We start from the raw sequence: 26,499 nt of genomic DNA, 5'->3' as shown, positions 1-26,499 counted from the left end.
AAAAAAAAAAAGCTAGCTAGAAACAAGCCTGAGCTAAGGCTGAGCATTCATAATTAATAATAAGTCTCTATGTCATGATTTCGGAGCTGACGGTTCAAGAAGCCTGCTACAAGGCTGGACTGCATAACACAACCTTATCTCAAAAAAACCAGATATACAACACACAAGCGTACATACATGTGCTCTCAGAAACAAAAACAATAACCAGAAATGCAGCTCAGTTGGCAGCATGATTGCCCAGCATGCACTAAGCTCCAGGTGTGATCCCCAGCATCACATAAAACAGGGTGGTGCATGCTTGCAATCCCAGCACACAAGACAGAGTAAGTACAAGGGGAGACTCAGAAGATCAAGTCCAGCCTTAGCCAATCTTATATAATGGTTCAAGGTCAACCTGGGCTCCACAAGACCCTGCCTCAAAAGAGTGCAGCAGATGGCTCAGCAGTTAAGAGCATTTCCTGACCTTGTGTATGAGGTCCTGAGCTTGCTTCCCAGCACCCACAGCAGGTGGCTCACAACTTCTTGTGACTCCATCTCCAAGGGACCCGACACCTTCTCCTCTGGCCTCTATGGGCACCAGCACACACGTGCATATTCCTATGTAGACAGACAGACAGACAGGTACACACACAAACAAACAAACAAAATAGACGGTTAAAAAATCTACAGACCCCTTCCTGCTCTTAGACATTGACTGTGGTACCTGGTCACAAATATCCCAGTTGTGCCCGCCATTTCCAGCTTTCCAACCTATGCTTTCCTCATTTGAACACAGCACACAGCTTTCAAACCTGAGCCACATGGACAGGTACTCTGGATCAGGAGAAATCCTGTGAGCCAGGAATGGGAAGAACTTCCCTCTGGTTCTCAGGCCCCCAGGTCACCTGATGGAGCAGGGGGCCCCTCTAAGTCTTTGCACCTTTACCTCGGCATCAGAAATGCCCACCTGCCTGCCTGCAGACATTGGTACTGGAGTCAGAAGCCAGCAAGGCATCCGCCCTTGGGTGTTCCCTGGAGTAAGAGGGAAAGGTTAGCGTGAGGACAGGGAGAATGGCATTTTCACTTTCATGCTACGAACATCAGAAGCCTTCCCACTGAAGCACTGCTTCGTGAAGCCTGGCATTAAGGCTGTCAGGCATCTCTCTCCACGGGACCACCCCTCCCTCTGCACATAACACAAAACCCTCATCTCCACCACTCAACGCCAGGCTCCCCAAAGTGATGATCTTTTAAATCATAAGGAAGAAAGAAAAACTGTCAGACACCCTAAAAATCTCATTAGCATTTAAAACTCAACAAAGTAACCTGGAAATTGTCCTTTGCCGGTCCCTGGTGACTTACTTGACGAATCCCCAAGACTGACAGGCAGTCAAAAGCATCCTTCCTGACTATAGGGAGTATTACAAAAAGATGACTGCAATTTGGCCATCTAAAAGAAACCTCTACTCATCCTCCTTTTAACAAAGATAAATGAAAAAAGAAAGCATTGTTAATAGAAGAAAATGGAGCAGCCTGTGCTAATCACGACATGAGCGGGCACGTCACTTCTGTGTTAGAAGGTACTCAGTTCTCTCAAATGAAGACATGGAGGGTAGTTGGGCTTGCTGAAGCCGAAGTGGTTGGGCAATGCTGAGCTGTGAGGTGTAGGCACTACAAGAAAGTGCTAGATCAAACCCATTTGGACCACCCTGGTTCCATCATTCCCCAGCTGCCTGACCTGGAGCAATGAGCCTTGCCTCTCAACTGCCCCTGCTGCAAAGCTGTTCCTGATTTTGGCACACACTCACTGGGCATTCATCTGGCTAGGACAATGACAACCCCACCACCACCCCGTTACACAGACACATGCTGGGCCCTTCTGCACTAGGGGTACAGTCCATATTGGGGATAGGATCGGTGTACCACCTGGTGTATTTGGGACAGGATACGCTGTCTTGAGGTACTGGGGCTCAATAGCTTCCAACACAATAGTAAGCCAGCCTCTGCAGGATCTACAGATGCATAGCTTTGGCTCATACCTGAGTAAATCCAGTGTGGATGTTCTAGTTTTATGGCCCGACAGTTTAAAGGTGCTGTATAGTGAGACTGGATCTACTGTGCCTCCTTTCGGAGTGAACTCTGACACTCTCTCCTCTCGTTTCATTGACTTTTGGGGTTTTTTTTTTCCTGGTTTTCACCGTATAGACTAGGCTGATCCTGAGCTTGGGTGCTGGGATCTCAAGTGCTGGGATTATAGACATGCAATCACACCCCATACCCTTTTCAGTTTTCCCTGTTGGAGAAAAAAAAAACCAGCATCAACTCTCAGAAGGTACAAAGCCACAGAACATCTGAAGGCAAATGCATGGTTCTCCATCACCCACCGGGTCCTACACAGGCTTCAGACATGTACAGGAAACCATGGCCTCAGGCTTCTGAGAAGGGTCTCCCTACAAATTGACTTGGGTACTAGTAACCTCGTGGTCAGTGAACTGGAATCTTGACATGGTGGTACATGTTCTGGTGACACATGACTATTATCTAGCATTTGAGAGGCTGAGGCAAGACCATGGTTCTGAGGCTAGCCTGAACCATACAGTGTGAACTTATCTAAACAAATAAATCCATAAATGTATTTGCTTCTATTTTATGTGTATGAGTATTTTGCCTGCATGTATATATGTATACCACGTGCATGCCTATTTCCCTTGGAGATCAGCAGAGGGCAGATTCCCTGGGACTGGAGTTATACTTGTGAGCCTCCATGTGGGTGCTGGGAATTGAACCTGGATCCTCTGCAACAGTAGCGAGCGCTCTTATCCTCTAAGCCAACTCCTTAGACCCTAAGTAAACTTTTAACATTTACTTTGTCTCAATTCAGGTCTGAATTCCATTGTAGTTGAAGGAGCCACCAGTAAGTCATTAATGACATGTCTCCATGGTTTTTAATAGGAAAAGATAGTTGCCTTTGTCAGTTTTTTTAAAAAACTTTTTCTGCAACTATAATTTTCATGTGTTTGCTGTACAAATGGACAGGCCAGTTCACCTGAAATTTTGCCTTGAAGACTGTGATTTGAAAGCGGAGACACATTTGTTTTTGTCCATTAAACCAAAAAGCCAGTCCTCCTTCTGAATGCGGCTGGTCTTTGTCGTGCCCTCATTGAGAAACACAAAATCCTCAGGGCTGGGATTGCAAAGCACACAAAACTGGTTCAGCCTTACCCATAATCCTTTTGCTCAGATGACAGGATTGATCTTCAAGAAGAGGAGGCTAAGAAGAGCCTGGGTCAAACGAGTACTCCTTTCGAGGGTAACACCCAATGTGTTCAGCCCCAACGAGAATGGAGCCCACAGGGTATAGGAGGTTTTGTGTTTGTTTTTGGTGGGATGGGGGGAGATCTGCAACCCACTGGTCCACTTTCCCTCGTTAACAATGCCCCAGATAAAATGTGCACTCAGACACATTTTGTCTGCAAAAACCATACAAGAACGATCTGTTTTATAAAGCACAGACTTTATTAACCAAAGAGTGGGCAGCTCATGCTGGGCACTAGGAACTCAAGATATTCTGAGCCTCTGTCGGAAGGTTTATATTATCCCTTAACCCTTGCTGCCTTGAGTCATCCTTCAGCGAGGGATGTCCTTCAAATGCCTCTCCTAAATCTTGGCACTGTGAGTCTCTTTGCAAGGAGGGACCCTAGGAACCAAATTGCAGAGACGACTGTGGGGGGGGGGGCGGCAGAGTAGGACAAAGGCGTGCTGGGAAGTCATTGTGCAGCTCTGAGGGGTCACAGCAAGGTTTACAGCTGGGGGAGAAAGGACGGGAACCTCAGTGCTATGTGCCTTGTCCATGGGCCAGATGGTCTGTAAGCCAGAACAATCCTCGTCACAATGCATTGGAAAGGAACACCGTCAAGACGGGATTCCAGGAATCGCCAGCTGCACTTTCAGATTTCGGTCTGGACACACGCCCCGGCTTGCCTTCTTCAACCTGTACCCACCTATTTGGGTGTCAGGCACCTACATACTCTAGGTGGTAACTGACACAGCAAGATATCCCAGCTGCCCAGGCACCCAACAGAACTAGCAGGCCTAAACTACCAACATCGCATGCCATCCACCCCTCAGTCGAATCAAGGCAATGAACAGTTCGGTTTACTCTCACAGTGAGGACGCACAGCTGGGACAAGGTGACTTGAGGTGACAAGGCGAGTGAATGCATCAGAGACTGTATTCCCGGGGGTGTCAGATCAGAGAGGACAGGAACAAGCAGTCATGTGGCCCAAGAGAACCCCCAGTCCAAAACTGTATCTGTGATGTAGCCCACTAAGGCCGTGCTGCTGAAGGACAGGAATCACCTGTGTAAGCTCATCTGACTGCATATGCGATGAGCCCCATGAGAGAGCAGGGCAGGATTCAGACGCCCTTGGACAGGCGTATCCAGATATAGGGATGGAGAAAGAAAAAATGTCTGGGTATGATGGCGTGTGTCTTTAATCCCAGCATTCAGGAGGCAGAGGCAGGTGGATCTCTGTGAGTTTGAGGCCAGGCAGGTCTACATAGTGAGACCGTGTCTCAAAAACAAACAAACAAAAACACTATGGTAAGAATTAACTTGCCATGCAATCAAATGAAGCATTTTTAAATCGGTAAATAATCATTGTCAATTAAATTTTCAAATAATGACAGGGTAAAATGTGATGTTTTGATATACACATATAATGTTGAATGATTAGATCTAATTAACACACCAATCTCTCAAACACTCATCACTTTGGGAGTTGAGAACAAAGATGTGTTACTCTTTTAAAACATGCTAGTATTAACTGTGTATTAACCGCTATGTAGATTATGACCACCAGACCAAGGTTTGTAGCTCACAAAACAGTCATTAAGGTTACTTCCCTGAAGACTTTTAAGAAATAGGAACCCCAACATATAGCACAGGAAACTGAGGCACGCACTATAGGTGGGGCTGATACAGTGAGTTAGGTGGTTTGTCCCGGGCAGGCATGTGACAAAGAGCCATCGCTTTGGGGTTGATGTGCAGCGATCAGTGTTTATTTCCCCAGGCCTTTGAAAGCTGCAGCATGGAGATGCGTGTGGACTGGGAGACCCAAGCCCTCGGTTCATTGTCTATGGAAAACACCAACACCCGTCCCTCTGCAGGAATTCGGTGAGGGGGAGCTGAGCCACACCCACAGAGCTCTGGACTATGGCTCCCAAGCACACGGGAAGAGTCAGAGTCCTCAGGCCACCCACCAGGCTTTGTTTACAGTGGACACACAGATTCCTGCTGAACAAAGCAAGAAAGAAGGAAGGGGCAGGCGAATGCAGAATCCAGCGAGGTCAGTGGGACCTTCGGAACCCTGCTTTCTCAGGATGACTGTCCTAGAGCAGGGTTTCTTAAACTCCACCTACTCCAGAACCCTTGTCACCTGAAATATTTTATATGACTGTAGGCAGACAGAACTATAAAACAGGAAAGAAAGTAAACATTTACTGATAATAAACCATAAAGAAAATGTTTGTTTTTTGAGACTAGGTCTCACTATGTAGCCTTGGCTGGCCGGAAACATGCTTCGAAGACCTGGCTGGCCTCAAACCAACAGAACTCCCCCTGCCTCTGCCTCCTGGTTGCTGAGGAAAAAATTTATTTTAAAACAATTCTTAAACCAGGCGGTGGTGTGGCATGTTTTTAATGCCAGCACTCAGGAGGCAGAGGCAGGCGAATCTCTGTGAGTTTGAGGCGAGCCTGGTCTACAAGAGCTAATTCCAGGACAGCTAGGGCTACACAGAGAAACTCTGTCTCAAAAAAAAAAAAATCTTTGGTATACTTATAATTTTACCATTTATTTAAACAGAAGTAAACTTACTTTCTAATGAGACAGATACTTATTTATTTTTACATAAAGAATAAACTCTTAACCTAAAAATCTGCTACTTCTGGACATAAACTAACTTTTCAACATTCTTTTAGAATTGACTGATATTTTGATTTTATAATTGTCATTGCTGAGGGAGCCACTTCACATAAATATATCATACAAAACAGCAGAAGTATGTTTAGGGCCATTTCAGAAGTTGTTTGGCATGTTATCCTAGTCCTAAGCCAAAATTCATAGAACAATTCTTTTTAATAAAATTCAAGTCGAGGCCAGCCTGGTCTACAAGAGCTAGTGCCAGGACAGGCTCCAAAGCTACAGAGAAACCCTGTCTCAAAAACTCAACTCAAGCAGCACTTAAAAATCCACCATGCAAGCACTGAGTAACACAAGGCGAATTTGCCCTTTCGCTGGAGAAAGACGTCAGGAGGAAGATGGAAGCCTTTGTTTACTGTGAGCAAACCAGTGCAGTTCTGCAAGGGCAGGAAGCTCCGCATGCATCCTACAAACAGACTCTGATGAGAGCTGAGCGTCTCGGGCAGTGTTGGTCGTGAGGACGCACACAGTGCAGAGCTCTCCTGACCTGTGGGCATAACCAAGGCTTTCCATGAAGCTGTATTATACACACTGGTGGGCGTGGCCAGAAACACCTTGGCCGCATTTGCTTTTTAATTAATTCTTGGTGGTTGTCCATTCAGGAGCCTTTCACTGCCTCCCGTTCTTCCATGAACCCCATGTTTGGTTATATAATGCCACATGGGTTGTAGCCTGCAATTTAAACAGCGGAGTCTAGAGGACGCTATGTGATGGGTGATTGGTCCATGCCCTCGTGGTTCCCAGGGGCACGAGTCACCTGTCAGGTTGTTTGTTTGTTTGTTTGTTTGTTTTTGAGACAGGGTTTCTCTGTAGCTTTGGAGCCTGTCCTGGCACTAGCTCTTGTAGACCAGGCTGGCCTCGAACTCACAGAGATCCGCCTGCCTCTGCCTCCTGAGTGCTGGGATTAAAGGCGTGCGCCACCACCGCCCGGCAAAGTGTCAGGTTTTAATAAAAATGTCGCTCAAGTATCAAGCCAGTGTCCACAGGTGAGGAAAGCTGAGAACCTGTCTCGATCACCAGAGCATACCGGTGCATACACTGAATACTCTTCCCTAAGCCACTGGGCCCTAAAATGCTCTGAATTCTGATTTAGATGTTCAGATGCAAGTAGAGAACATGGAGCCGATACAGCAGAAAGGCCCAGGGTAGCAGCCACAGTCACCGTCAAAGCTAGCTGGGCAGAAGGGCCTGGGTGTCACTTGGTGGCGACACACTTGTTTGTATGCACAGGACTCTGGCTTCCTTCTCCAGCACCACAGACAGAGCAAAGCCGAACCAAACCCACAACATATGGACAAGCAGAACTAGGAAACTAAGAGGAAATCACTAGAAACCAGATAAACCACATGTTTCATCTTCCGAGTCTGAAATTGCAGGTAAGCAGTGGTCAGGCTGACTCTGGAGATGTTGGCTGGAACTCAAGACATCTGAGGTGAACCGTGGTTTGAGAAGGGCCCAGCAAGCAGTTGGCTCCAATAAGGTAGCAGCATGTTGAGCGGGGCTCCACCCAAGTGCTGGCCCTGTCTTCTGTGTGGGCTGCTCTAAAGTCCGCAACGACTTCATCTCCTGGAAGCACTGCACCCAGTGGTCAGATGGAGAGGAACTAAAACAGAGGAATGCAAGCCCCTCTCCCCAGGATGTTGTCTGAAGATAAAGTGGAGTTTGACAAGAATCCGCAGTAAGCATAAGATAAGGACATTGTTTTAAAAAGTTGCTGTGGGGTAGTTGGGAGGCAGAGGCAGTAAGATCACAAGTTCAAGGCCAGCCCTGGCATCGTGGTGAGGCTCTGACCTGGAATAAAAACTACAGAAAAACGCTGGGGGTGCAGCTCCGTGGCAGAGTGTTGACCCAGCACCCCGGCCCTGGCTCCAAGAAAAAGGAAAACACAGCAAGATCCTATAAATAACTTCTTAAGTTTCATCCAGAATTTTGAATGTTGGTGACCTTAAAACAAGGCATTATTATTTTAAGTTTTTTTTTAATCCAGGGTCTAAAGGAAGTCCCTCCAAATTGTCAGAATAAAAGATGTAATTTCCTATATCATATTTCTTTCTCCTGCCTTCCCTCCCTCCTTCTCTCTCTCTCTCTCTCTCTCTCTCTCTCTCTCTCTGACAGTGCCTGGCTGGGTACTCACACTGGCCTCAAATCCCTGATCCTTCTGCATCAGCCTGTGCTGAAAATTCAGTGCCCACCAGGCTCATTTGTTGCTGTCATTGTTTTCTGTCCCCCCCCCCAATACATAAGTAGATGGACAGAGCACTGCAGATACAACACAGAGACCAAGGCAGCGTGGGACTGTTCAAAGAGCCCTGGGTTCTCATCGGGAGACTTGTTATCAGCAAGTGGCCATTTGGCTAAGTGACTGGAAACACATCAGCATGGGCTTCTGTACGAGAAATGTGATGAAATAGGATTCCGCTAACCTTAGATTTGGTTATAAAAAGTGAGTGACAAACCGATTTGGCGTGCCTTTTAGCTTCAGCCACTTGGGACGCTGAGGTGGGAGGAGCATCTGAATTCTGGAATTCAAGGCTAATGTGGACAACAAGAGAACCTATCATGAAACCACCAGCGTGTGTGTGTGTGTGTGTGTGTGTGTGTGTGTGTGTGTGTGTGTGTGTGTGTGTGTGTGTGTGTGTGTGTGTGTGTGTGTACTACAGTGTAGACTGCTTTGCATTGCAGTTACATGGGATTGTATCTAAACAAACTGGTTAAAAATAAGCATGGCATCATTATTCAATAATGTCCTCGAGGAGGCCCTCCCCTGGCAAAGCACACAGCACTCTGGGTACATGCTCTCACTAAATCCCTCCAAAGATGGAACAGATTACTGTCTGCTACACACAGCTTAGCCTGCACTTAGAGGTCATGCTCAGTAAACACAGACAAACAACATAATAGATGCTACTTCCCACCTGGTGTGTATTCACACGTGCATGATCTGTGAGTGTGGGCTGTACACACCAAGTCTGCTCCACAGTAATCAGGGCGACTACTTGGTCATTGTGAAAATGCGTGCTAGGGCCTCATGTGATGAAGACAGTCTGTTCAGAATCCAGCGTTCCCTCTGCCTCTCACAATAGAGAGATAACACAGCCATTTGAATAAGTTTAATACTGTTTTTCACTCAACAAGTATCCAGGGGGGCTGCACCACAGGCAAGGCTCGTGCGGAGTAATGGGGACAGTCACATGAAGAGGAGACATGGAACATTTCTCTACGGAGATTCATCGCAAAGCGCAGGCTCTCCCCACTAACCACAGGACAGAACGGAGCCAGCACTCTTCAGGGTATATGAATGCCAGCTGGGAAACATGGCACGACCAGACACCTGTGAGATCAGAGAAAGGTTCACCTACGAGGGAGGTCAAAACGGAGTTCTAAGGAATAGGCATCCATTTCAGAATAGAAACAGGAGAGTCACAGGGGTAAGGTATGTCCACAGAGCCACGGCATTCTGACACACACACTCAGGAGATCCAATAAAGGCTCTGAGCCCCACACTCACTGGATACCCACCATGGGTACTGGAAACACAGACAAGTCAACCCAGTTGACAACGTCCAGGAGACACCTAGTTGTAACAGCCGAGACAGGACAAAGGCCACACTTGTTAACTGTTAGCATTCCCAATCTCGGAAACAAAGCCCATCCTTTGAATGTACTCCACATCCTTGTCCCTGTCCTCAGCACAGGGAGACCGACTGTGTGGGCCGCATTGGTAGGCCTCCCTTTACCCAAGTTACAGCCAGCAGGTGGAAAGAGGAGAAAAATGAAGCCAGGAAGCTAACTTCTCGGCTTCCCATGTGAGGTCACATGCGTCAGCTTGCCATGCCTCCATCCATGCAGTTCTATCTGAAGCAGGTCTGATGGGTCCAGGGGACGTCTGCACCAGGTGTGGACACTGTTCTAACTCTGGCTGCACACACCCTCCCTCGGCCTTGGTAAGTGTCTTTATCAAGAGTCCCTTAAAAATATTTTCTGGGCCTTTGAGCTGTGACTCTGGTTTTGAAAGTTTGCTTGAGGGCTGGAGAGATGGCTCAGTGGTTAAAAGTTCTGCCTGCTCTTCCAAAGGTTCTGAGTTCAATTCCCAGCAACCACATGGTGGCTCACAACGATCTGTAATGAGATTTGGTGCCCTCTTCTGGCCTGCAGGGATACATGCAGGCAGAACACTGTATACATAATGAATAAAAATTAAATAAATAAATAAATAAATAAAGTTAAAAAAAAAAAGAGTCCCTTAAGTGGCCCAGCTTGAGGTTCCATGCTTCATACCTGGACTATGCAGAATCTCCTCACTGAATCCCCGGAACCACCCGGCCTTGTTCTAGCCAAGAAATGTGTGGTCAGGAAAGATAAGCAGTTCTCCAGGCTCACAGGAATCTCAGCAGTGTAGGACAAAGCCTGGGTGGAACCCAGCCCCACCTGTCTCCACGGACCATGCTCCCAGCCTCTGCAAAAGCCATCTGTGGTCAGCCACAGAGAAGGTTCTAGACAGAACACATGTCATCTTCTGTGCTAATTCCCAAGGATCATTCATTCGGGGCACGTGCCCCAACTTATGCCTGCTTATCTCTTTAAATTGCCCTGGAAACTGGAAGCACCAATCAGGAGTCCGTGTCAGAAAATTGTGCCAACATGCAAAAGCAATCTTTAAAAAAAAAAGAAAGAAAGAAAGAGAAAAACTCAGAGATATTCCAAGATTGCAGCCCAGATCCTCCCTAGTCCCGGCTCATACATCTGCTGTTTCCTTTCTTAGTGTCTGAGCTAGCATAGAGAGAATGCATGCTACTGGATACTGGATCAGAAAGCAGATGTTAGGGGATTTCTTTAGCAGACATGCATCCCTCGTCAGCTTTCTGCACTGCTAAAGTCCCTGTCTGTCCCCCAGCCCCAACTCCCAGCCCAGCTCAGACCCCTGTCACTCTCCTTAGTTAGCCAAATAGCCTTTGTTACTGCTTAGATGGCTGGATAAAACAGGCAGGACTCAGAGCCAGCATCCCAATGTCCCATGTCATCCCTGAGTGTGGCCTCAGCCTGGCCTGAGTTGGGAGATGAAGCTCATTTACCGCTGAGAATCCAGAGGTGAAACTGCAGTCTTGCATAGGCCAAGCAGAGGTGCATGTGTATGAGCATGCGTGTGAGCTAGCGCATATGCGTTAGCACACACAAGATATGTCATGTGACAACCAGAATGCATGGGTGTTTGCCCTACTCCACACCAGATGTTGAGTCTTTAGCTAGACACTTGGTTTGGAATCCCATGGCTTCGGGAGAACGGTGTTTTTTGAAGGGCTCCTGAAGGAAATGAACCACTTACAAAAAGACAATGGTACCTCATTGCACTCACCCAAGGATCCCAAGTGTCCAAAGTCTCAGTGACCAAGTAGAATGGCCATCCTGGGGAGGTGGGTGGGGCAGGGGAAAGAGGGGCCTTATTCAGTGGAGACAGAGTTGTAGCTTGGGATGATAAGCAGAGCTCTCGTAGACAGATAGGGCCTGAATGACCTCGTGTCCTGAGCCAAGTACACAAACATGTTAAGATGGATGGTTCTAGGGCTTTGCCACAGTGACAGTTTTCTCTGGCTGAAAAAAGCTGGAAGGTAGATAGAACAAGGTGAGAAGAGAAGCTGAAAGCTGGGAGAGAGGTAAGAGAGACGGAAGCTTCAACTACAGAGGCGACAGCAGTGACCAACGAGAGATGGCCCACCTTGGCTTTCTCCTGCTTTGGTGGCCCTGGGGACAAGCACTGTAAGCCATAGCCTGTCCCTTCTTTTTTGTTTCTTCGGTACAGGTACAAAAGCCATGGCCTCGAACATGGCAGGTGCGTTCTGACCCAGCTACAAGCCAGGCCCAGAGTTCTAAAGCTTTCTGAGCACACTAAAGCTCCCACCTAACTTTTCCACCCTGAAAAGACGCCACACAGTGGCTGACCCAACGGGCTGTCCTCCAGCAGTTCCTAGTCTCGCTGGGGGTTAGGGTGGGCACCAAGGCAGCTGTGCTGAATCACATCTGGCCTCAGGAGGGTTTCCCACGGTGTGCAGTGGGTTCTGAAGCATGAGGAGAGAGCAGTGTAAGGACGGGCTGGGCCAGGGTTGCAATAAGAAAGAATGTGTGTAAGACAGCTGTGCATGTTCAGAAATTCCCAGAAGGACAAGTGGCTGGGCCCAGAGCTTCTGAAAGGAAAGGCTGCCACTAACCAGTGGGGCAGAAGGAAGAACAGACACTGAGTTCTGCTGAGCCTGGGTGCCGTCCTAAAGCTCAAGCTGTAAGACTTTTCAGAATTCAGAGATAAGCAGGGTTTCTATTTTTAAAAGTGTTAATCAAGTGTAATTTAAAAACAAACAACAACAACAAATATGTGGTCTCAGTTGTCTTCATTTGTTTTTCTGTCACCAAAACATACCACCACAAATTGGTGGGGGTATAAAGAAAAGAGGTTATTTTGATTCACAATCTGGAGGTGCAAGATTGAGGGGTTCCACATAGTGACAGCCTCTTGCTGGCAGAATCCCAAGGCAACTTAGGGCATGACGTGATGAGACACAGGGTGATGTGTGAGTGTGTGTGTGAATGCATGTGTCTATACCTGTGTGGATGCATATGTGCATGCATGGGTATAAGTATGTGCATGTATGTGTGTATGTGTATGCATGTGTGTAAGTGTGTGCATGCATATATAAATGTATGTGTGTACAGGTGCATGTGGAAGGGGTGTGTGCATGTATGTAAGTATATGTGTGTATTGTGGGGGGTGTATGCATGTATGTGTATGCATTTATGTAAGTTTATGTGTGCATGTTTGTATGTAAGTGTGTGTGTATACATATGGGGGTGTGCATGTATGTAAGTATATATGTATTACACATGTGTATGTGTGCATTATGTAAGTGTGTATTCATGTAAGTGTGTGTGTGTGTGTGTGTGCATATGTGTGCATGTCTGTGTTTGTTTCTGTGTGTGTCCCTCCTTCCTCATTTTAGGACTCCATCATAGGACTCCACGCTAACAACCTCAGCTAATTCTAATTACCTCTCAAAGGCCCCACCTCTAAACAGCGCCATTGCATCACCTTCCCACCCTCTGAATGCCTCGTGATGGAGAATGAATTTCAGCGCATGAAGCCTTGGGAACAGGCATGCCCAACAATATCCATACCCAGGCCTGCTGTACCAAGGTCTGCTGCAGCACACCAGGCGACAGGCAAGCAGGGCTGGCCGGGTAATGTGGTTGTCAACTATTTCACAGCGGAAGCCATCTCCATCAGACATGACCCAGTGTTCAGTAAGACCCAGACACTGGAGCCTCACCTTGAGCAAGCTTCTTAATAAGTTGCCCCCATCTCCATGTCAATCAAAACGGACATAGCTAGAGCACACACTCCAGAGATGTGAGTGCCAGCCAAGAGAATGTTTGCCGAGTGTGCAAATAAACACCTGATGCTCAGGGGCACACATGGGGGTGTGCATGTATGTAAGTAGGTATATATGTATTATACATGTGTATGTGTACATTATGTAAGTGTGTATTCATGTGTGTGTGTGTGTGTGCATATGTGTGCATGTCTGTGTTTGTTTCTGTGTGGGGCTCCAGAACAGTGGAGCTGCTCGCTCCTGCCCTGCTAGATTGCACACACACACACACACACACAAACACACACACACACACAAGACAACATGGTCCCTACCTTCAAAATGCCCAACCTCTGCTTGGAAAACAGTCACTCTATGGTGTGAGATATGATTAAGCACACAGTGTGATCGGAACACATTCTTACACCACCAAATTATGTCAGCTAGGCAGAGCACGCTCAAGACAGGAAAGAAACAGCACAGTAAGCAGATCTTAACGTCTGGGAGCGGTGAGCGAGCACCCACTCTGTTCCTCTCTGTGGCACTGACCTGGTAAAGCCCTGCCAACCTCCATGGTTGTGTCTCTATTAGACCGCTGCCCTCCCTAGGGAGTGGCTGCCACGTTTTAGGCATGGGTGTGGTATGCTTTCCAAGAGACTCCACAGCTTGCAGAACATCACTAAGTGCGGCTGCTGAGCCTTTTCCAACAGCCGGGGCTAAAATGCCCTGTAAGTGCTGTTAGCATGAGAGTCCACTGAATCACCTCCTAAAGAATGTAAATCTCTTGATACGTCATTTCTTTGGGGGGTGATGTTTAAGTCTAATTCTTTTTACCACTAAAAAGTCTGGCTTTGCCAGGAGCCACTTCCTTACGTCAGTTCCTTTGTCGGAAAATAATGGCTAAGACTGCTCACCACCATATGCTTTGGCGCTGACCTAAGTGGTAGCAGCCAGCTAGTGCTTTCCCACAGGAGAGTGCTGGAGAGCTCTCACCCTACCTTCACGATGCTGGGTTGGTCTTCTGAATGCCCATGTCTACTGGCTCTCCAAGGAGGGGGGATTGCCTGAGTACACAAGCTCCCGTGTCTTCAGGGAGGCCCTAAGGGACAAGATGCCCCATTCAGACCTTTTGGCCTGGCCTGCTCAGCACCTCACAGACCAACACTGACCCATGATCTGCTCATCCACCTGCCTCTTCCTTAAAGGAGTCAGCTCAGGTGCTGTCCCGCCTCCCTCTGACCCTAAGTGCAGATGATGTCACCCACTCTAGCCTCTGGGACCCCACCCGTCCTGCATAAATTACCACAGCCTCCCCTTGGATTTAGCCTCAGGCTCCCCATCCACTTTTGCTTGCTTTTCCAGGCTGCCCTCTCCACTGTTCCAACAGTGACCTTTCAGAACTGAAAATCCAACCAGGGAAGGTGACTGCCTCTAAAGCCCAGGCTGAGGCAGGAGGATCACATGGAAGCTGAAGTTCAAGGCCAATATGGACAAAATAGAGAATCTCTATTTCAAAAACAAAGAAGAAAAGAAAGAAGACAGAAAAGAAAAAGAACAATTGGAAGTCTGTTCAGGTCATCCCCGACTCAACACTCTCCTATCTTCTTCCAGCTCCTAGGAATACTCAGCACAGAGGCCCCACTCCACTCTGCACCCTGAGCTACCTGCAGTCTGCCCAGGTCTGGATGCCTCCCACTACCTCCACCCCCATTACCCCAGCAGCCTGCAGTGAGTGGGATGGGAAGACAGGCCAAGCTGACACACTGACACCTGCAGCACCTCCCACGGTCCTTAGACTTCTCTGCACAGGCCGCTGGTCACTAAATAACTGAAAACAGTGTTGACATTTTACTCCTGATAAGCACAGTAGGGCTTCCTAAAGGCCAGGGCAGGAGGGCCCAGCGGGTCACTGGAGCCTGGGAACAGTGTGACAATGGGCACAGTGGGGTCCTACATTCTTGTGGCACACAAAGGAAATGGACAGAGGGACTGAGGCTTGAGGCAGGAGCAGTGGTTAGGGCAGACCCTCCAAACCAACCATACCCTGGGAAACAGGCAAGAGCTGAGCTAAAGCAGAAGGGTAGAGAGGGCAGACGCTTCAGAAGACTCCAGGGAGCCAACGGAGATGTGAGGCTGGGAACAAAGAGCCTTCTGTGTGGAGGGAGACCATGCATTTAACATTAGTGTGTGTGTGTTATGTGTGTACTAGTCTGTGTCTGTGCATATGTGCATGTGTGTGTTGTACATATGTCTCTGGGTGTATTATGTGTGTTCATGTCCATGTCAGTGCATGTGTGTATGTGTGAACAAACCCATGTCTATGCATGTGTGTGTTATGCATGTACATGTCTGTGCATGTGTGTGTTATGTGTGTACATGCCCATGCCTGTGCATGCATAGAGAGGGACAGAGATCAGGTGTCTTCCTCAGCTGCTCTCCACCTTCTTTTTGAGAAAGGGCCTCTAGTTAAGCCAGGAGATCTCTGATTAGACTGGTGGTATCAAGGACACTCTGTCTCTGATGCCCAGTGCTGGGATTACAGAAGCACACTGTCAACCATGCCTTTTCACATAGGTCCTGGTGATCCAAATTCAGGTCCTCATGCTTGCATGACCATCATGTTGCCCACCAAGCCATCTCCCTAGCTCTGTATTTATCATGCACGTTGCCCCGAGCATGTTGCAGGTGTACACTGGAAATCAGCTCAGTTTGTCAAGTAACCTTTGAACCTTTTCCCCCCCGCACAAGAGCCCTGAATAGCATTAAGCTGCCAAAGCCAAAGGGCCGAAGCTGGGAATCCTTGACTGTGCCCAAGAGGCCGTACCTCCTGCAAAGGGTGCAAGGAGCGGAGCACACCATCGGCCCTGGACCACACTCCAACACAATCACCACCTTTAAGGGCCTGTGGCCCCCAGCTGGTTCTCTCTCCCTCTGACCACAAAGCCCCCGTAGGGAACTTCCTTCGAGAAGACTCCAGGTTCTGGTTTTGGTTCTCCTGGCCTCCGGCCATCACATACATCATAGGTCAGACTGCTCTCATCAGTAAGAGTCATTATTCAAGGCCAATGGTTGAACTGTTTTCCAAAAAGCTAGCAGGATAAAGAAAGGTCATCAGAAGTCCAGGATACACTGTGAGCACGTGGTTTTCCACACCGACAGTGTTTTTACAGACAGGTACAGTTCTGAAGAAACAAAACTGGAAGCGTGTCTACCTGGTTTTCTTCTCTGCAGGTGTGGGGGGGACAGGGGTCGCTGAGACAGGAGCTCACAGCTTAGGCTGACCTGAGCTCAGACAGAACTAAGCTCCTGGTTACAGACAGAATTAAGCTCCTGGTTGCCCCACCTACGACATGCTGGGATTACAGGGTAGTCTGCCACTTCGCCCACCTCCGATCTGATTCTTAAATGGGTAATAAATACTATGCTTTTAAAGAAAAACAAACAAAAATCTCTCTCAAAGAATCACTTCTTTAGAGGAAATATGCTGTCTGTTGACCAAACCGAAGACTCTGCCCAGTTTAAGAGTCCTGCTTGTAGCGGATAATAAATGAGTCTGTGAGTTGTCAGGAGCTACGGGAGGGTTCCTGACACGAATAATTACATAGCACGGAGCGTGGATAACAGACTTTTATTCTTTTTTATTAGGATCTTTTTGGAAGCATTCAGACCGCCTCCCCAATATTAGAACCTGTCTCCCCTCTCCTGGCTGAGCCCAGACTGCAAAAAGGGTGACTAATTGTTCTTTAAAGAAAATTTTCTCAGCCCGGCAGTGGTGGCGCGCGCCTTAAAACCCAGCACTGGAGGCAGAGGCAGGAGGATCTCTGTGAGTTTGAGGCCAGCTTGGTCTACAGAGTAAGTTCCAGGACAGGCAGAGCAGTTAACACAGAGAAACCCTGTCTCAAACAAACAAACATTCTAATTACAAAATGGAGCAGATTGTGGGTTCTAGGAGAGAATGCCTTTCTTTGGTGTGTGCAAGGTTTTCGGGTGTCGTTTCCCATATTGTATGCAATGCAAGTTTTTAGGCAACTAGCTTCAGGGCATGAACAGACCGTAACAGCAGAAACAAAGGCATTATTTCTCTTCTCTCACTCACACTGCAGCCAACTCTTTCTTCCACATTTAAAGGAATGTGTGAAAGGGACTCACATCATCTCGGGTACAAATAATAACCAATCAGTGATCTCTTTTCAAACACAATTTGGGGGATTTTTTCCCCACCCAAACCCTTGGGCTTGTTTATAATGTCATAAAGGCTTGTGGTTTACTTGTAAAATAGATTCCTTGCTGGGTGGAGGGCCTGCACAGCAATTAGGAGTCTTCCTGGAGGCAGGGCACTCACTCTGCACGTTGCCATAGAGGCTTTTCCTTTTGCTGCGCCACCACAGACACAGCCTACCCACCTATGCCGGAGCTCTGCCGCAGCATGAGAAAATAAGAAGCCAGGAAGGCTTGGAGACGCCGCTTCGTGTCCAGCTGGTTCCCTTAGGAGTTCCCAGAGCTTTTAAGTCTGTATTAGTCATTTTGAAAATTTGACCACAAGACAGTCACCAGTATCACAAAGATCAGAAGTGACTAAGATTATCATTCAAGAGCTGCCAAAAAGGCTCAGCTGGAAAAGGTCCTTGTCGCTAAGCCTGTGACCTGAGCCCAGTTCCCGGAACCCACACAGCGGAAGGAGAAATTCACTCCAGCAAGTTGTCCTCTGCTTTCGGTTCACATGCCATGGCAGAGGCACAAAACACACATGCACATGAAAACATGCACACACATGTAAATAGAAATGTATTTTAAATTTTTCAAATATTATTATTAAATCGCTGTTAATTTTTTTTTGGGGGGGGTGGGCTCTTTTGGGACTGAGTGTCTCTGTGTAGCCCTGGCTGTTTTAGAACTCACTATGTAAACCAGACTCAAACTCACAGAGATTTGCCTGCCTTTCCCTCCGGAGTGCTGGATAAAAAGGCATGTGCCACCACTGCCAGGCTCACTGTTAATTCTTCAAGCAGCAATACACGGAAATTAAATTTCTGTCTGGATGCAGTGGTGCGCTTCTTTAATCCCAGCACTCAGGAGGAAGAGGCGAGCAGATCTCTGAGTTCAAGGCCAGCCTGGTCTATGCAATGAGTTCCAGAACAGCAAGAGCTACGTGGTGAGACTTATATAAAACAAACAAATAACAAAACAATTCTACATTTCAGAGTGAGAGAAAACTATTCTCAGTAGCGGGAAAGATCATCCTCCAGTGATTCTGAAATCTGAGCAGGCAGGTCAAGGAAGCCTGACTGGCCGTGGTCAGGTAAGAAGAGAAGGCACTGGCCACCTTGGGAAGGTAGGGGGCATACTCTGTCAACACAAGTTCCAGGGAATCTGGCAACGTCTTTCTCAACACTTGCTTCAAAGGCAAGAAGGAAAGTGAAGGCTGTGGGTCAAGGTCATGCCCTTTAAACCTCCACTGTGCATCCACTCTGAACTGCCAGTGATTGCTGGCATCACACATAGCACAACACAGGTTATATTGGCTTGGAATCTGATAGAACGCCACCTATAGAAAGAAATTCCTCAAAAAAAGTATTAACAGTAAGGAAATAAAGGCAAGAACTTTGCCATAATCATGTGAAACACAAGATCTTTAGGTAAAATTAGAGGCAATTATGTAACATGACAAGAGAAGGCGTCAGTATCATCTCAGACTGGACTGTTAAGGTGATGTGTCTGGCTCCACTTAGAAATCATGCCAGGGGACCGGCAAGATGGCTCAGCACCTGCTGCTAATGACCCAGTTTTCATTCCCAGGACCCACATGGTAGAAGGAGAGAACTGATCCCAAAACATGGCTTCTGACTTCCATATGGGTACCAAGGTGTCCCCAACCATCCCACACAAATAATACAAACAGAATTTTTAAAAATCAGCATGTCAGGGCTGACTGCAATGACCCGGGCTGGCCCCTGTCATCACACCACTTGAGATGTGGGCACGGGGGTTCAGGGTTCTATTCAGACTGGACTACACCAGGAGATGCTGTTCTCCAAACCATGCATACACACACACACACACACACACACACACACACACACACACATACACACGTACACACTCACATACACACACATACATATACACACTCTCACACACACGTACACACTCACATATGCACATACACACATTCATGTACATACACACACATTCACACACACATACAAGACAAAAAACAGAAGCAATGTATCTTGAGATTCACATTCACCTGTAAAAAGTTAAAAAAGGAACACAGACAAAAAGAAGCAGGTGTAGGTGACCCAAACCAGGAAAATTAAGGGTCTAGAACCGCAGGAAATGAGCAGTCTTTCTGTCTGTCTGCCTTTCATTTGTTTTGGTGTTTGCTTGTTTGTTTGTTTTCAGGAAAGATCTCTCTATCCTGTCCTGGAACTCACTCTGTAGACTAGACTGGCCTCAGACTCACAGAGATTCACCTGCCTCTGCCTCCTGAGTGCTGGGATTGAAAGCGTGTACCACCACTGTCCTCCAAATTTTTTTGTTAATGTTTAGCCAAAAGAAGAGTCGAAAAGAACCTTTCATGGGCTTCAAAGTCAGGATGACTCACTAAATCTGATTGTTTTAAACAGGAGATTAAATTTGATTGTTATGGACCCAGGGAGCAAACTGGGGGCCAAATTTTGGCCACATAAAGGACTTGATGGTCTGAGCTGTCCAAAGGAGGAAAGGGTCCCCAAGGGAGTGGTGAGCAGCAAGCAGCCACGACCTGCTCCAGTACCATGGGGGCAGAGGCAGGAAAGAGGGCTCCCTATTTCAGTAACATCTGTCCCATTCACCTTTGAGTTTCTGGGTCAACCTGACTTTGGAGAATCAGCTCAAAGGCCTAAGAAAACAATCAAGGAAATGAGATTGCCTGCCGAGCACGGTGGTGCTGACTCACTGGTGAGTTGACAGACAGGAATATCTAAGGACCTACAGGCACAAAGCAGGGCCGTTCTATTTCCTTCCCTCTTCGTTCTCTTTTGGGTCTTACTTATTTTATCCGCGAATGTAAGAAAAGGAGCTTGATAGTTAGATATCAAGAAATTCAAATAGGCTTATCAAAATATTAAACCCAGCGTCACCACATGAGCCAGAAATTCCATTCCTTAGTATCTGCCCCTCAAAAGTAAGAACATATGTCCACACAGAAGTGTGTGTTGGTATAGCATTATCTTAACAGAAACAAGGTAGTCTTAATGAAGCCATTATTGTACATAATTAGTATATGGCAATTAAAAAATATCTTTGGAGGGCTGGAAAGATGGCTTAGCAGTTAAGAGCCTGAACTTTCAGAGGGTCTAGGTTCAATCCCCAGCACTCATATCAGACAGCTCAGAAACATCTGCAAAAATCCAGCTGTAAGCCGGGCGGTGGTGGTGCACGCCTTTAATCCCAGCACTCGGGAGGCAGAGGCAGGCGGATCTCTGTGAGTTCAAGACCAACCTAGTCTACAGAGCTAGTTCCAGGACAGGCTCCAAAGCCACAGAGAAACCCTGTCTCGAAAAAAAAAAAATTCAGCTGTAAGGCTTCCATAGGCACCTGCACTCATGGGCACATACTCTCAACAGAAAGGCACTTATGATAATTAAAACACAATCTTTTTAAAAATGTATTTTTAAAAAACTATCCAGAATCCACAGAAACAGGAAGTAGGTGGTCAGGGGCTAGGGAAATGGGGTACTACGGGTACTTTTGGTGTAATGAAAATGTTTGCTTCCCAGCACCACAAAAATGAACACAGAAAATAAAATAAGGTTCGTTATATGGCTCAGTAGTCAAAAGTGCTTGTCTGCAACACAGATGACCTGAGTTTCATACCTGGTACCCACATAGTGGAAGGAAAGAACATACTTCCTCAATTTGTACTCTGGCCTGCACAAGTGCACGCGTGCGCGCACGCGCACACACACACGATACATAAATCAATGTGATGAAAATTAAAAATAAATAAAACAATAAAAACCTTTTTAAAAAAAGATAACTATGGTTCACTTTTCAAAACACTGCTACGATTACAGCATGAAAAAGAAGTTTGTGGGACCAGGCAGATGGCTCAGTGGGTAAGCCATGCAAGCATGAGGACCTGAGTTGGAATCCTTAGCACCTACCATAAAAGTCACCTAGGTACAATGACACACATCTGTAACCCCAGAGCCTGGGAGGCAGGGTGATGTCACCACCCAGCGAGTCGAGCCAAAACAGCAAGCCCCAGATTCGGTAAGAAAGACCCTATCTCAAAAGTGATAGAGACACAGACACAAGCCTCTACCCTTCATCCACATATGTACAGATGCACACATATGGGCACGCACACACAAACACACACATACACACACACACTTCAGAACTTCCTGTTTTTCAGCCATTAGAAACCAAGTAGAGGGGAGACCAGGAACAAAGTTGAGAGGGGAGATCAGGAATCTCATTGCTAAGGGGAGTTTCTCTCACTGGTGTGTCATCTTCTGCCTGTGTCTTGTCACATGGTCATCCAGTTGGTAAGTGTGTGTTGCCTCTTCGTCGGCTGATACAGTACAGCCACAGAACCTTTGAGTAACTGTCATTCTAGAAAGCACGAAGCGAGCTGGACGTAGGAAAATGTGTGAGCTCACGTATTATCCTGCCGGGATCGGGCCAAAGGCAAGAGGACTCTCCTCCCAGTGCCGCTGATGAAATACTCAAATGCTTCCTTTAGTTCTTCTTGAGGTGGCTTCTCTGTCACACACTGCTTCAACTGCATCATCGCAGTAATTAACCGAATAGCATTCATTTATATTTTCAGTTAATGGAAACTTACTGAATAATTTCACACCAACACATCTGTTGCTTAAGACATCCCTGGATAACAGTCGTTTCTGTCCCCCAAAGTCTCTTTGGATCTAAACTTTGGTCATTAAGGTTAACCCAAAGAAGAATTAGCCACTGAGGAGTCAACTCTTTAAGGGAAGCAGATCAACAACTGTGTGTGCTGTTCAAAGTGCCAGGATTGTTTGATTTCAAAGCTATTTCCTTCAGGTTGTCTCCGCTCCAGCATCTAAGACCTGGGTTCACCTCCCAGCATCCTCACTACCAGCCAAACAGCAAACCAGCATCCCTGAGCTGGCAGCCAACAGAAGGCAAGAGACCAAAACACTCACAAGTAAACCAGATTCACGACGGCAGAACTAAATAACCTGGGTCCCCCACCCCAAAGCACTGCCCCAGTAAAATCCCAGCCCCCATTTTCATATTCAAGATCACACCATCCATCACAGGCCCACATGTGGGACCTGGAAAGGCTTTGTGCCTGGGTGTCACTTCTTTGGAGCCTCATGCCTTCCACAGCCAACATAAGAATTCTACCAGAACCATGCTAAAGGTTACACCTACCTTGGACAGCAAAAGTAGCTGTTCAGACATGATGGATTATCAGACAATTAAGGAAATTATTCAAAGAGCTAATTGAAGAATCTATTCAACCTACCCGGGAGCAAAAACATTCCCATGAGTCTATATGCTAAAGTACCCCAGTGGCCCGTGGAATACCAAATGCAGTCTATCTGCCCCATGTGAGAATTATAAACTGAAAAAAAATCTAAGTATATGCAGTCATTTTTTAAAAAGAAAACCAGTATATTGACTGAGTCAACACACTAGCTCCTCTTCCCCACTCAGAGATAGCTCCGGTTCGCAAACAGGTGTCACTAACAAGAAATGCCCACTGGATGATAATCACAACTGCAGTTGTTAAAGAGTCTAGAATTTAAAATTTATTCTGACCACGCTTGACCAAATCCTTTAAAAGCCCATATTTCCCCGTTTAATTTCCCCCTTTAACAAACTTTTGGAAAAGCAATAGCTCCCAACATGCAAAAAAAATGTGTGGTAAACTTTTGTGCATGAATTATCGCACACCATGTTCTGATAAAATATGCAGAGTGCAGTGAAAATCTTTGCCAACCCCGCTGGAGAGACTACAAAATCTTTACAGCATGTTTGATTCTATATGTTTTAAGATGCCATATTGGTAGCGATGTATGTTTCCTTTCTGTAAAAACTGCCACACACATACTCTCATACACACGAGAAAAAATATCTATGACTCCATAAACAAAATAAAAATAAATAGGTATAGCACTTTCAAGTCAGGTCCACCCCGGATCTAGATCATATTAGACCGTGATGATTCCATCCAAGTGGCCCCAGAAGGATTCTGGAGGTCCATCTGCAGCCAGCCCTGCGTGCATCCTAAAAGGGTTTTGTTCCGGCAGTGATTTGTTTGCTGAGTTCTGCATCCAGCACTGTCCAAACAGATGTGAGTTTGGAAGCGAAAGAGCAACACGTCCCCCAATGCCGAGGTTACCCGGGCCTCCCGGCTCCCGGGCTCCCGCGCGCGCTTTCTGTAGCTGCATCCGCTGGGGCTCCGGGAGCCACAGATTCGCCCGCACCGGGAGCCCCGGGGGTGGGCATCGGGGAGCCCGCAGCCGAGGAGAGGCGCGGCCCGCGGCCCCAGCACAATGCGCCGGCGGGAACCCGGGCTACTTGGCGCGGCCTCGACCGCGGCACGGCCTGGCCCTCACCACTCGGTCCCCGTGCACTCGTCTGCCCGCCCGCGCTTACCGTTGCAGAACTGCAGCAGCGAGGACGTGTCGTACAGGCTGCTATAGCTGGAGAAGCCGTCCTCCATGCTGAGGCCGGGCCGCGCCCGCTCCGGCCGCGCTCACCCACACACTGCGCCCTGCCGAGCCGCCGCGGCGCTGGCGCTGGGGCCGGCCCTGCTGTGGCTGCCGCCGGTCACCATGGCAACCCGGGCCCGCCGCCGCAGAGAACGAGCACCCGGCGCCCGCGCTGCCCGCGAGGGGGCGGCCTCGGTGGCGTGGCCGGGAGGAGACGTGGCGGGCGGGGCGCAGAGCTGGGCGCGCCTGGGTCCCGCCTGGGTCCCCGCCCTGGTCCCTCCCTGGTCCTTGCTCCTAGGATCCTCAGCCAGAAGACTCCTAGGAGGTGCGGGGACAAAAGGCGAGAAGAGGAGAAAGTGAGGGACGCTTGCAGTCCGTCCCGGGACATCGGGGACCCACTTGCCCACTCTCTGTCCCCACGCGCTGTCCCTGCGCCCCAGGCAGCTGCCGCACCAAACATGGGCAACCATGGTGACGCTTGCCACTGCAGAGCGCCTCCCTCCGGGCCACGTCCTGCAAGGGGCGTCTCTGTCTGCGTGTTCTCTAGCTCAGGGCTTGTAACGCTATGAGAATCCTTGGCCACAGGGGACCAAAGATGCAGAAAGAGGCCACCCAGTCTTCCTTTTCCAGTGATCAGTCCGTGTGATGCTGTCACTTTACAGACTAACTTGTTACATATCTAGAGATCTGGGCTTACCATTAGGAAGAGACCAAGATGTTATCAAAAGAAAATTGTGAGAAAAACCACAGATCCAAGAGTCAGTAAAATGCCCAGCACACAGGTTAGTGATCTGAACTTTACTACCCATGGCCAGAAATAAAGATGCTACCACGTGACAAGTGAGGCAGCAGGAGAGAATGCAAGGCTTGACCCAAGGGTGAGCAAAATTCTGAAGTTTAAGGTATTAACTTCCATGTCTTGGATCCAATAATCACCTAATAATATGGAATAGAAAGTTATCAGCAAACTTTACAGGCCTCCCTGGGGCTTTGAAGTCTGTCTTTCTGGAAGTACCCCCACATACACACCTCATTAGACGGCAAGGCTAAGGATGGAATCTGTCACTCTGGTACCCAAAGATGTAGGCAGAAGAGAGAGGGCCACAACTGTTCCCTGTCCTCACTAAGGAGATTTAGAAGATAAGGTTATTTAGTGGGAAATCCGTGGTGGGTGGAGACAGACGGGCCCCAGATGCTGCTGATTCAACTGTAAAGGTGGGTGAAGGAGGGCCATGGGGTTAGTACAAAAAAGAAGATCAGGGCCTAACTTCAGCCCAGGAGGTTTGGCCTGGCATGAATGAGGGACTCGTGTTGCAGACTTGTGAGGAATGAGATTGAGCTAAGAGAAAGGGTCCAGATAAGCCTAGAGGGGAAGAATGAGCCAGACTCTGGAGATGGAGGGACAGAAGGAAGTCTTCAGGCAGATGTGTGGGTTGGTGGGTTGGAAGGCTGAGGCTGAGTGTGACCTGGAGAGCCAGAGTCAGTCCTGCTGTAAAACAGCCCAGTGTGTCTGCCGTGCTGAGGGCCCAGTTGGTCAGCAGGAGGAAGGATGGAGGATGGGCTGTAGAGAAACTACTGTGGGACACACAGGACCGGAAGGATGAAGGAGGTCAAGTGAGGACAGCAAAACTCCATCAGGACTCTGGCAGCTGTAGTGACAAAACCAGAGACACTGGCAAAATGATGGTGACCGAACCACAATTGGAGAGGTACGGTGGGCAGAGCTGTGGCAGGGCAAAGAGAGGAATGCTGAAAGAGCAGCCAGGAAACTGGCAGCTCAGAGGAGGAAGTGGCCTCAGGAAGCTGTCAGCACAGAGCTTCCTGGAGGTAGGCGCTGTCCTCAGTTCTCTGTAGGGCATCTCTAGGACTCCTGGGCTATGGAAACCCAGGGGACTTGCAGCATTGTGGAGAGGCGATGTGGATGGGAGGTGGATTCCTAGACACCACAGGTAAAGACTGTGGACGTGCAAGTTCCAAACTTTGGTGGGAAAGGAAACAAGACCAAAGATGTTGGCAAATAGGTCCTGTCAAGAGTCCTCAATGCCCTGGCAAGCCAGGTGGGTCCCTTGCATCTGTAAGCGGCAGGTACCATTGGCAAGGCGTTTCAGAATGTAATGAGATGTAATAAAAGTGTACACTTGCTCTTAGGTCTCCTCCTCACTTCCCACGCTCCCCTCCTCTCTGCTTTGCTGTAACACTTTAAGACAATGGATAGCTGGTATAAAGAGCTGAGATGCGGGGCTTGGAGGATGGCTCCGTGGATAAGGCACTTGTTACACAAGGGGGAGGACTTGAGTTGGAATGCCCAGAGGGCAGATAAAACTAGCCGTGGTAGCTCCCGCTGGTAAGGCCAGCATCTCTATGGTAAGATGGAGACACACCAGGGAATATGTGGAAGTTCATGGGTCAGCTGACCTAGCATGGATGGTGGCAGACAACAGAAAAGAAACCATCTCCAACAAGGTGCAAACAGGAACTGACACCCAAGGTTGT

At 47.9% G+C, this 26,499-nt stretch overlaps 1 protein-coding gene across 2 annotated transcripts in view; it reads right to left on the bottom strand.

The window, feature by feature from the left end:
- Eml1 (echinoderm microtubule associated protein like 1) overlaps positions 1 to 24,416 on the bottom strand; it is a 106,573-nt gene extending 82,157 nt beyond the window's left edge. Inside the window, exon 1 of one of the 2 annotated variants that reach the window (XM_026781032.1) lies at positions 23,951 to 24,416. In XM_026781032.1, coding sequence (XP_026636833.1) covers positions 23,951 to 24,017 — 67 coding nt within the window. In that variant the 5' untranslated portion in view covers positions 24,018 to 24,416. The remainder of the gene's footprint in view (positions 1 to 23,950) is intronic. The other variant, XM_005343535.2, reaches the window with a different exon arrangement.
- Positions 24,417 to 26,499: the final 2,083 nt, after the last annotated feature.

This window comes from Microtus ochrogaster, chromosome 1, assembly GCF_000317375.1.
Source record: "Microtus ochrogaster isolate Prairie Vole_2 chromosome 1, MicOch1.0, whole genome shotgun sequence".
Classification (NCBI taxonomy): domain Eukaryota; kingdom Metazoa; phylum Chordata; class Mammalia; order Rodentia; family Cricetidae; genus Microtus; species Microtus ochrogaster.
The sequence above is the reverse complement of the archived record's forward strand: the minus strand, read 5'-3'. Positions and strand labels throughout refer to the sequence as shown.